The following is a 12359-nucleotide window of genomic DNA, read 5'->3' on the forward strand; positions in this document are numbered from 1 at the left end:
TTGACAAATCCATGCTGATGGTTACTTCTCACCTCATCTTCTACTAGGTGTTTGCAAATTGATTGCTTAATTAATTGCTCCATTATCTTTCCAGGTTCTGAAGTTAAGCTGACTGGTCAATAATTCCCTGGGTTGTCCTTATTTCCCTTTTTATAGATGGGAACTATATTTGCCCTTTTCCAGTCCTCTGGAATCTCTCCCATCTTCCATGACTTTTCAAAGATAATCGCTAATGGCTCAGATACCTCTTCAATCAGCTCCTTGAGTAATCTAGGATGTATTTCATCAGGACCTGGTGAACTGAAGACATCTTAATTGTCTAAATTATTTTTAACTTGTTTTTTCCTTAGTTTAGTCTCTGATCCTACCTCAGTTTCACTGGCATTCACTTTGTTAGGTGTCGGATCGCTACTACCTTTTCCAGTGAAAACTGAAACAAAAAAGTCATTTAACACTTCTGCCATTTCCACATTTTCTGTTATTGTTTCCCCTCTTTCCCCCCGCCCCCATTAAGTAATGGGCCTACCCTGACTTCCTCTTGCTTCTAATGGATTTATAGGATGTTTTCTTGTTACCCTTTGGGTCTCTAGCTAGTTTAATCTTGTTTTGTGTCTTGACCTTTCTAAATTTGTCCCTACATGCTTGTGTTTTTTGTTTAGATGCATCCTTTGTAATTTGACCTAGTTTCCACTTTTTATAGGACTCTTTTTTTGAGTTTGGTTCAACGAGGTGGTCTCTTGCCATACTTTCTATCTTTCCTACACACTGGGAGAGTTTGCTCTTGTGCCCTTAATAATGTCTTTTTGAAAAACTAACAATACTCTTGAACTGTTTTTTTCCCCTTAGACTTGCTTCCCATGGAATCTAACCTACCAACTCGCTAAGTTTGCTAAAGTCTGCCTTCTTGAAATTCATTATCTTTATTGTGCTGTTTTCCCTACTACCATTCCTGAGAATCATGAACTCTACCATTTCATGATCACTTTCACCTAAGCTGCCTTCCACTTTCAAATTCTCAACCAGTTCTTCCCTATGTGTCAAATCAAATCTAGAACAGCCCCTCCCCTTTCAATCAAAGTTAATGGTAGTTAGGTACCTATCTCACTTAGCCGCTTTTGAAAATCCCACTAGACACCTATCTGCATCTTAGGCACCTAAATAAAACTTCTGTAAATCTGGCCTTAAGCACTTAAGTCACTTTTGAAAATTACTCAGGCACTTTTGGAATCTTTGCCCATGTGTACCAATTAAGTCTCACTCAAGCCCTCAAGCATATAAGTTATCTTATTTCAAAAAGAAAAAAGAAAGAAAGAAAGAAAGTTTTATAATTTCACACAGTAATATAATGAATGCTGCTTTAAACTTCCAAAGAAATGAGGAATCCAGCTCTTCCTAAGCCATGAACTGCACTGGGCAGTTATTAGAAATGATGATTTTTGTACCATATTTTTATAGACCAGCTAGCACTGTGGCACATCAATCCCTGAGTGGAGCTTCTAGTCATTAGTGTAATGCAAATAACATAGAATGAAAACTGACTGTACAAAGAAGTTTTCCATATAACTTTGTACTGACTCATTCAGCTAGGCGGGGAACCTAATTCCATAATTATTTTGGGGGGAAGAAGTGGGCAGATGGCACATTTCAGGGCTCTCAGAGTTTTACTACTTGATCTGTTTATGGACTGAAAATAAAGCATTTAAAGAAGACAGCAAAATATATTATGTGAGATGTATATTGAGACAACAAAGGCTGAAAGATTTTCTGGTTAGCTCAAACGCTCCTTGTTTTTCATTCTCAGCCTTCATTAGAAAATAAGCCAAAGCCTTTTTCTTCTAATTTAAGAGAGAGAATATGAAATTACATACTTTTAAGTATGGCCACTATGGCTCACATTAAAACCTTACATTCATGAGGTGCAGTTCTGAGGATCAGTTCAATCTTAAGCTGATTTATCTGGATTAGAGCCTGTAAAAGTTCAACTACAGGTGTCTTCACTGAATTTTTAAATAAGGAAATGATAATCCTTATACTAAGGAGTTTACTAAACACTCCTTTGATTAATGCCGCTAGCACCGTTGGGAAGTCATATGTGTAATCAATATTATAGGCACAGCCGCCATATTATTTGGAAAACTCCAGCTGTTATGTCACTTATTACAAATGTATTATTTATATTAATGAACCTGATAATGCTGCTCTAAACTTTTAATCTATCAGAACTTGATTTTTTTTATCAATCAGCCTGTCCATTTTGTATTCTACCAGTGCAAGAGAAACATTTGCAAGTTAATTAATATCTTCAGCAGCAAAAGGTTGCTTCTTTTGCAGCATAACATTCAGTAAATTATCAGCACACTGATATTCTGTGATGGAGTCAGGAGAAGGAAATAACAGGGTTATAATTGCAGAGAGCATACTTTTTTCTGAACTATTCTTTGGACACTCAACTAGTCTTCTGAGAGCACAAAACATTTTTATGCAGTGGCAGAACCAAAGCTTAAAGATGAACTGGAAAAATAATCACTGTTTCAGATGCCAGATTAGTACCAGGATAGGTGTATAGACTCAAACAGTATTGGATAGACTGCAAAGGGCCTATCTGATCACTGACGCACAAGGGATTAGATCTTGGCTCCTAGTCCTATTCATGAATGGGGACCCTCCATGCATATATCTCCGACCTTCCTCCAAAAGAGGGGATGAGCCATCTCTGTGGCACCACCTGCCTCCCTCCATTCTGGATCCTGTAGAGAGTCTGCACTGGGAAAGGGAGTGGAGATTGAATAGACTTGAGGGAAGACTAGGTTGGCTGGGGGGACAGGTCCAAGGGACTGCAAATCGTCCCACCTCTGGCCCTGTGGAAATCAATTAAGAAAAAAAAGATATATAGTATATCCCTGCCCTATATTTTCTTTTCTGCAGAGAAATGACATCTCCCTTAGGATTCCAGAGGGACCCATATCTAAAGAATGGCCCTGGTAGCACAACTCCAGTGGAGTTTCATTGCATGGGAGGTATGGGCAGCAGTGCAAGGGCAGAGAGAGGGAGAGGACTTCTACACAGATGATGCTGACCTTCTACAGATGTCCTGGGGATCAATACAGATCCCTGGATGTGTGCGGTTTGAGGATGTCCACAGTGGTCTTTTCTGCAAGGTGACCAAATACTACACCTTTCTCTCCCTGACAGGATGATGAGGGAGAGATCTTTTCCAGGGAATCCGCTTGGAGATTCCTTCCTCTGAGGTCTCTGTCACAGAAGGGGATGATCTTGGCCAAGGAAATTCACTGTTGGATGAAGTCTCTTGCTCAAATATGTGGAAAGGACTGGGGGTAATGAGGAAGGGCTCCTGGCTAAAGAGCTCAGATTTTACATCAGGAACCTCTGTAAAAACTCCTCTCTGGCAGTAATATGGAAAGGGAACAGAGATTAGTAGTGGAAGTGGCTAAACAAGGAGACTTGGTTGAGGCTGTGTTCCACAATGGGTTTAAAAGATTGGTCTTGCCTGAGTTGGGCCTGCATTTATTTTTGTTTTAGAACCTGTTTCCATAAAATTAGCTAACGTTGAAATCTTTGTGGGGAAACACTCTGTGGAATGGTGGCCAGTTTACAGTTGCAAATAAACACCTACTAATGCTATGGAACCTGAGAATCAGCTCCTGTTTCAATTACCTGACAAATTAGAATTCAGGATTTCCTTTTTGAAACCTAACGCAATACAGTGAATGCAGTTCCCCAGTCTGGGTTAGGTGTTAATGTCATCACCTGTTGTAGGATACTAATGTTACTCTAACTCTGGTCTTGCAAATGAAAAGCAATGTCTTTGGGATATTGCACAGGGATTTTCAAGGTCTTACTATTTTTTGTTACATTTAATCAAGGAATGTTAAAGGGATTGTTAAGGATGCTGGCCTTTTTTCATCAGTGTGACCCCAGGAAGATATCAGTAAATGTAACATAATTAATAAGAAGATATTAATAAAAGAATATGATCATAACATCGCTAGCAATTATGGAAAAACCTAATGAACCTACCAAACTTATCATCAATGCTAGACATACAATATAAATCATGACATTGTACTGAGCCATGGATTATTTTATATTATAGCAAATTATATGGTCCTCATCCCATCTGAATCAGTAAAAATTGCCATTTCATCTCCATAAACTTTCAGACAGTCATAATGTACCTTATTTCTAAAAATATCATTTCTGTCCTTTTACTGAACATTTACATTCCTGGAGTCTAATATCAGTTCAATTGAAGTGAATAATTGCCTGACATGTGAGAAATGCATTTACCTCATACATATATATATTTCTACTTCATATACTGAAAACAATTATGTATGTATATTAAGCCCTTTGTTTCTATTGTGAGCAATGCATAAACCTTCTCTAGTGAATGCTATGAAAGAGAAATGATTTCTCCATTTTTAGAAAGTGTTAAAAGCTGCCACCCAACATTTTGTGTACATAACAAATTATTTCTCACACTGTAGTCTTCCCTAACAACACAATTGCTTCAATAACATAAAAACTATAAAATGGCTTTTGCAGCACAAATCTTAGTAGTGCATAAAATAGAAAACAGAGTGCACCTATTGAACAAAAAATATCATGCAGAATATATTTCTTTATAGCAAACTTTTAGAGTCCAGAAGATCATACCGCTTATGCCTTGTAAACATTATAACTTCTTTTCATTTACTACATCAAAAGAGCAATCTATATTTTATACTTAGCAATAATGCACCATTATTAATGTGAAAAGAAAAGGAGGACTTGTGGCACCTTAGAGACTAACCAATTTATTTGAGCATGAGCTTTCGTGAGCTACAGCTCACTTCATCGGATTAAGATTAAGATTAAGAATGAGCTCTCAAAACTGGATACTCTCATTTTTCCGATGAAGTGAGCTGTAGCTCACGAAAGCTCATGCTCAAATAAATTGGTTAGTCTCTAAGGTGCCACAAGTCCTCCTTTTCTTTTTGCGAATACAGACTAACACGGCTGTTACTCTGAAACCTATTATTAATGTGCACGATTTTGAATAAAGTCAGAAGTTCTCACTTTCTTTAGACACAGCTTTTAAAAAACAAAAAAGCAAACCAAACAAAAAACTGAGCAAAAGGAAAGGAAAAATCCCAAAAGAAATGTCAGGGAGAAGATATAGGTCAGCAGTGCCAGAGCACATAATGTAATACAAAATTGGGTGGGGGGGAAGCAGGATGGAACAGTTATTATATAAAGATTTATATTAAACTCCTTACTATGGCAATTTGATCAATTACCAAAATGTATAATTTTAATACAGGCTGTGCCAAAAAGACATTCTTTTTCTGTAATCATGTTAAACAAGCCCTAAAACGCATCTTTTAAAAAGCTCTTTATAATGTAAATGCCAGGGCCTCCAAATGATCAGACTGACACATTACAAAATGTAATGAGGTATGTTAGGCCAAGAAACAAATTACAGGCCTTGTTATTCCAGATTAATCTGAATCCATCTTTTTTCTCAACAAACAAACAGACCCTGGAGGGTGGTGATTAGCTACTGTGTGCTTGTGCTCTAAGGTAAAGCATTCTCATTGAGTTCTATATTCTCATCTAAACATGTTGCAGTAAGATTTTATTAATTTCACAGGGAATGAAAATTGCCCCAGGTGCTAAAGCTCTAAGATCTAGTAAAGTTCCAACCTAAGTGATACATAGGGGTTTTTTGTAAACCCTCTGCAATCACAATACACTCTGTAAACCAAGATGACCATACAAATCTATGGCATATATCACGGATGGCCAAACATACTGACCCTCCAAGATGCATAGGACAATCTTCAGAAGTTCGAGAGCTGAGGCGCGCCTGCAGGTCTCAGTGCTTCAGCCCTGTGGCAGGGTGATGGGACTAGGGGCTATTGCCCTGCAGGGTCAAGGGGGTCTCAGGGCTTAGCCTCACAGGGCACGCCTGCCAGGGCTCGGGACTTCAGCCCTGCTCCCACTGAAGCCCCAAGCTCCAGCAGGAGCCTCCCCTGGGGCTGAAACCCCAAGATCCCTCTCCTTGCTGGGAGAAGCCCCACCACCCTGCCACAGGGCAGAAGCCCTGAGCTCCCCCAAACAGTCTGGTAGGTGGAGAATGTGGATGTGTGGGGGCTCCAAGAGCCACACTTTAACTGTAAAAGAGCCGCATGCGGCTCACGAGCCGCAGTTTGACCATCCCTGGCATATATTGTCTGTGTAGCTCTCCCTACAGCTTTCAATGTGTATTTTCCTATTTTTATCCCTGATTTTACTTTCTCTTATTGCTGACCAACTTGGGTTGTTTTTAAAGGTTTTCCTTAACCCCAATTTTATGCAATGTAAAATCTGTTAAAAGTAAAGCTAGCTAGAATCAGAAATCAAAAAAGTTCCTTTCCTTCTCCATAGGAAGGTGTGTATCCCATGTTTAAAAATGTATTTACATATGCCAGCAACCTGAAGTACTAACATTCTCCTAAAAAGTGCATTTGCTTTACATTTCACTACATCTCTGGGTGTTTTTCAGCCGCTGGTTTAACTCAAGAGCAAGGTCATCTGGGCACCCTATGTAGCTTTCATTTTCAACTGATGCAAAGACAGAGAAAAGGACAGAGAAAGAGTGCCCTATTTACTTCTGCCATCCTGCAGATCTGTTGGTGAAGGCTTAGGAGGAAAAATAATCTTGAAGATAAGAATTAAAGGTTGCTGAAGAGAAATCAGCCATGGAAAAGGGGTTCTTCATTGTGTACCTTGCTGGGTCAATCTGTAATAAGATATTGATGGAACATGACACAAATAAAGAAATATAATAGAGATAATCTTTTTATTTTGTTCAGTTTCTCATACACACAACAGTCACAATACTTTATTCTGGGTAATAAGGTACAATAAAGGAAGTATATGACACTTTCAGTTGTAGTGCTTTTGATAGATACAAGTTGTTACAGTAGGGGTTTATTATTTCATTTTTTCTTAACACAGAACCCAGTGCAGCTCCTACTGATGTCAAGGCTACAGGTTTGTCTGTATCAGAAATTCTGGTTGCATGGAAACATATTAAAGAAAATCTAGGAAGACCACAGGGATTTGAGGTATGAATACAGAATAACATAATAAAAAGCATTGTTATTGTTGCTAATATTGCATTTTGCTAAAGTTTGGAATGGTGAAACTTCAGTAGACATTATGCTCATAATATATGACTATCTGTAGGAGAACAAGGGCTATAGAAAACGCAGCTGGGGTACTGGCATAGCCTTTATTGCTTGTTCATGCTTTTAAACAGTCCATTGCAAGCTCTTATAGGGTCCCTAAGGGTACATCGACACTGAAAAAAAAAACCCTCTGTAGCAGCGAGTCTAAGGGCCCAGGTCAACTGACTTGGGCTCATGGGGCTCAAGCTGTTGGGCTAAAAACAGCAGTGCAAGTACGGCGGTACAGTCCGGTACACTGTACAGCAAGATATTGATAGCCAGTATGGCATACTGGAAAGACACAGGAGCAGCCAGCGGCCCCACACCTGAAGCTCCTCTGGTGCAGCTGTACTGCCCCCAGCCCCTCCCCCTGCCCTTCCATGGAGCTGTGTCTCCTCCATCTGTACAGCGGCAGCCCCGCCAGAGGACAGGTCTGGGGGGCGGGGCTGGGAGTTGTAGAGCCCCACCCCCCAGACCTGTCCTCCAGCAGGCTGCTGCTGTGGTACACAGACAGAGGACGGAGACGCAGCTGCGTGGAAGGGCAGGGGGTGGGGCTGTGGGTTCTGCTCCTTTCCCCGCTGTGGTTCGCGGGAGAGCCCTGAGTAGAACAGCAGCAGCTCCTCCGGTGGCTGTACCGCCCCAGACCTGTCCTCTGGGGACAGACGGAGGGGACGCAGCTGCGTGGAAGGGAAGGAGGTGGGGCTGGGAGCGGTAGACCCAGGCCGGAGGAGCTGCTGGCATGGGGCTTCCCAGCCGCCCCACATTCTGCTCCTTTCCCTGCTGCGGTTCTGAAGTCTCTGGTGCAGCAGGAGGAGGAGGACAGAGTCCCCCCCAGGCAGTGGTGAGCTGGAGCCGGTTCTCACCGGTTCGCATGAACCGGTTGTTAAATTTTGAAGCAGATTTTAGAACCGGTTGTTAACCCGCTTCCCTGCAGGGGGCGCTGAGGCTTTGATGGGCTCCGGCCGGGAAGTGATGTAATTCCTCCTCCGGCTGCTGGGGGCGCTGCGCTGCGGGAGCCACGTGGGCTGCCGCCTGGCCCTGGGCACGAGCCCTGTTGTTGCTGCTCTCCTGGCCCGGGGGCTCTCGCTGCTGCCTGGTGGGTCCCCGGCTGCTCTGCTGGGCCTGGGCTGCGTCCTGATGCTCTCCCCATGAGTACCCACCACCCTGCCCGCAGCCAGCCCCTGCCGCACCCCCTGCCCTGTCTACAGCCACCCCTTGCCTGCCCGCACCCAGCCCGTTTCCAGCCACCCCCGCACCCCCTGCCCGCAGCCAGCCCCTGCCACACCCCCTGCCCACAGCCAGCCCCTGCCGCACCACCTGCCTGCAGCCAGCCCGTCTCCAGCCACCCCCGCACCCCCTGCCCTGCCCGCACCAGCCCCTACTGCACCCCCTGCCCTGCCCACAGCCACCCCCTGCCCTGCCTCCAGCCAGCCCTGCACCCCCTTGCCTCCAGCCAACCCCGCACTCTCCTGTCTCCAGCCAGCTCCGCACCCCCTGCCCTGCCCGCAGCCAGCCCTGGAGCCCCTGCCTCCAGCTAGCCCTGCCCACGCCCCTGTCTGCAGCTGGCCCTACGTCCACTGGTGCCCTGCAATTCCCAGGGCAGAAACGGAGCTCATTTCTAGTTCAGGCCCATCTTTTTAAAAAAGAACTTTAGGCAGGGTTAACATACATCCGTATTTTCCCAGACAGGTCAGGCTTTTTGGTTCTTAAATCGCCGTCCAGGAGGAATTTTTAAATTTTAAAAATTCCTCCCGGGAAAATACGGATGTCTGGTAACCCCTGTTGGTACAAAAAATACATACTGGGGCACATCCCTTAAATCAGAACTTTTTATAGGGAACCGGTTGTTAAGATTTTGGCAGCTCATCACAGCCCCCAGGTAGTGTGGGATGTATCATGGGAAGGGGGTGGGGAGATCATGGGGAGGGACTGGGGGAACCTGGGGCTCCGGGCTGGGGGGTGGGGTGGGGAGGAGTCACATGGAGGGTCAGATGGGGATGTCTCGTGCCTCCACCCCCCTACCGATAAGAAATGGATTTTACTTGCACGAGTGGCTAAAAATAGCAGTATAGACATTCCCGCTCAGGCTGGGGCCCTGGCTCTGGTACCCTGAAAGAGGGGAGGGTCTCAGAGCCTACCCTTCAGCCCAAGAGGGAATGTCTCTACTGCTATTTTTAACTGTGTAGCACAAGCCAGAGTCAGTTGACCCAGGCTCTGAGACTGGCTGGCTTGGGTGGGTGGGGAAGGGTGTTACAGTGTAGACATACCTAGATGGTCCCAAAGAGTTGAAAGAACTGCAAGTCAGCTCGTGTGATGACTTCCCTGACTACAGAAGTTTAAGTGTGGACAATTTTCAGGTCTAAGCAACCCGTTCAAAATAGTTATTTACTGAGAGACATCCCTGTGCATGGCACTCCTTGAGCAAACATAGAAGACGCAATCACTGTCTTTTTTAGTGTGCTTTCTTAGAGAGTATTGCTGTTGGTGATGGCTTGGAGGACATCTGCTGGACAGAAAATTGCGGGGGTAGGTACCATAAGGCAGAGAAACCTGTTCAGTCACCACAAGGAAGAGAAGCTCTACTTCAGGGATTGGCAATATTTGGCATATGGCCCGTCACAGAAAACTGCTGGCAGGCCGGGACGGTTTGTTTACCTGCAGCATCTGCAGGTTCGGCCAATCACAGTTCCCACTGGCCACGGTTCGCCGTTCCAGGCCAATGGGGGCTGCGGGAAGTGGCGGCCAGCACATCTCTCAGACCTTGCCGCTTCCCACAATCCCCATTAGCCTGGAGCGGTGAACTGAGGCCCGTAGGAGCTGCGATCGGCTGAACCTGCGGACACTGCAGGTAAACAAGCCGTCCCTGCCCACCAGCAGATTTCCCTGGCGGGCCACGTGCCAAAGGTTGCCGATCCCTGCTCTACTTCAATGCGTTGTTTCCCTGGTGTTGAGGTAAAGGACTGGATTTGGAAATGGAACTGGCTGCTCTTTCAGATCGAGCTTGGAACCAAAACTACAGGGAGTGGTTTGGAGCTGAGAAATGTTGTGTTAATTTAGATGGAATGTATGGACTCAAAGAGTCAAAGATGTTATAACATAAACCAGTCACTGTACAACACTAAACACTTTTAAACCAGGTTTGGGATTTGATATGCAATGGGATAAGAGGGAAGGTCCTTATATGTATTGGTAACCGGTTAAAAGATAGGAAACAAAGGGTAGAAATAAATGGTCAATTTTCAGAATGGAGAGAGGTAAATAGTGGTGTCCCCCAAGGGTCTGTACTGGGCCCAGTCCTATTCAACATATTCATAAATGATCTGGAAAAAGAGGTAAACAGTGAGGTGGCAAAATTTGCAGATGATACAAAACTACTCAAGATAGTTATGTCCCAGTCAGACTGTGAAGAGCTACAAAAGGGTCTCTCAAAACTGGATGAATGGGCAACAAAATAGCAGATGAAATTCAATGTTGATAAATGCAAAGTAATGCACATTGGAAAACATAATCGCAAGTATACATATTAAATGATGGGGTCTAAATTAGCTGTAACCATGCAAGAAAGAGATCTTGGAGTCACTGTGGATAGGTCTCTGAAAACATCCATGCAATGTGCAGCAGCAGTCAAAGAAGCGAACAGAATGTTTTGAATACTGCGTGCAGATGTGGTTGCCACATCTCAAAAAAGATATATTGGAACTGGAAAAGATTCAGAAAAGGACAACAAAAAGTATTCAAGTTATGGAACGGCTGCCATATGAGGAGAGATTAATAAGACTGGGACTTTTCAGCTTGGAAAAGAGACGACTAAGGGGGGATATGATAGACGTCTATAAAATCATGACTGGTGTGGAGAAAGTAAATAAGGAAGTGTTATAACACAAGAACTAGGGGGGCACCAAATGAAATTAATAGGCAGCAGATTTAAAACAAACAAAAGGAAGTATTTTTTCACACAATGCACAGTCCACCTGTGGAACTCTTTGCCAGAGGATGTTGTGAAGGCCAAGACTATAACAGGGTTCAAAAAAGAACTAGATAAGTTCATAGAAGATAGGTCCATCAGTGGCTGTTAGCCAGGATGGACAGGGATGGTGTCCCTAGCCTCTGTTTGCCAGAAGCTGGGAATGGGTGACAGGGATGGATCACTTGATGATTACTTGTTCTGTTCATTCCCTCTGGGGCACTTGGCATTGGCCACTGTTGGAAGACAGGATACTGGGCTAGATGGACCTTTGGTCTGACCCAGTATGGCCGTTCTTATGTTCTTATATATAGAGACCTCAGCGTGCTTAGTGCCATGGAAAATGCACCATTAAAAATCCTTTTAACCTTTCATTAAAGAAACAGAAAAGAAGGGAAAACAATTAAAGAATTTGAAAAGTAATGTATTAAGTAAGGCTTTCATTTTAACAACATTCCTTGCTCCCTTTACCTTTAGCGGGAGAGTTTTTAGAAGGAAACAAAACCCATGTTTGACAGTCTTGTAGATGGTATCAAAGATGGTATTAACAACTGTGCTTTCTGGGGAAAAAATAATATGTTAGTTGGTTGGGATGGACCTGAGCTGTTGTCATTGCTGCTAATGTTAAAGTCCAATCCTGGTTCCTAAAAGACAAAGCAAAAGACAAACACACACAAAAGGGTACAGAAAAGAACAGCAAAGATAGAAAATGCTATTTCTGTCTCCGGTGATCACTTTCACCAGCAACCTCACTGCTGGAAAAACACAGGCCCAGCACACAGCTGATCAGCCACTCCAAGACCCGTCAAACGTACTAGCATCAGGCTGTTTAGGGCATTGCATTTAGTTGCCTGTCTGGTTTCCTTCTCACAGCAGTGTGGCAAAATATGCAATATTGGCTGGCTAAGTCAGACTTTTATTAAACCGAAGGCAAAGAGAGAGAGAGAGAGAGAGAGGAAAGGAAAGAAATAAGGTGAAGAAGGAAAAAGACACAGCTGGAGGGGAGTGAGGCAAAGTCTCACATCCCAGGGAGTGTTTGGGTTTTAGCCAGAACCGTGGCAGTGTCATCTGGGTCTCTCTCTCTCTCTGGCCCAGTCTGGTCAGGACATCAATCAGGACTAGTACAAAGAAGGTCTGGGGTCCCAGGAAATGGCCACGGTGGCAGCCGTGATGATAAAGCT

The 12359-nt window shown here is 43.9% G+C and overlaps 1 protein-coding gene across 2 annotated transcripts in view; it reads left to right on the plus strand.

Annotated features, from left to right (window-relative positions):
* Positions 1–12359, plus strand: part of CNTN5 (contactin 5) — a 955706-nt gene that overhangs the window by 916177 nt on the left and 27170 nt on the right. For both annotated transcript variants that reach the window (XM_074957075.1, XM_074957069.1), the window contains exon 21: positions 7003–7112. In XM_074957075.1, the coding sequence (XP_074813176.1) occupies positions 7003–7112 (110 nt within the window). The remainder of the gene's footprint in view (positions 1–7002; positions 7113–12359) is intronic.

This window comes from Natator depressus, chromosome 1 (genome assembly GCF_965152275.1).
Source record: "Natator depressus isolate rNatDep1 chromosome 1, rNatDep2.hap1, whole genome shotgun sequence".
NCBI lineage: Eukaryota > Metazoa > Chordata > Testudines > Cheloniidae > Natator > Natator depressus.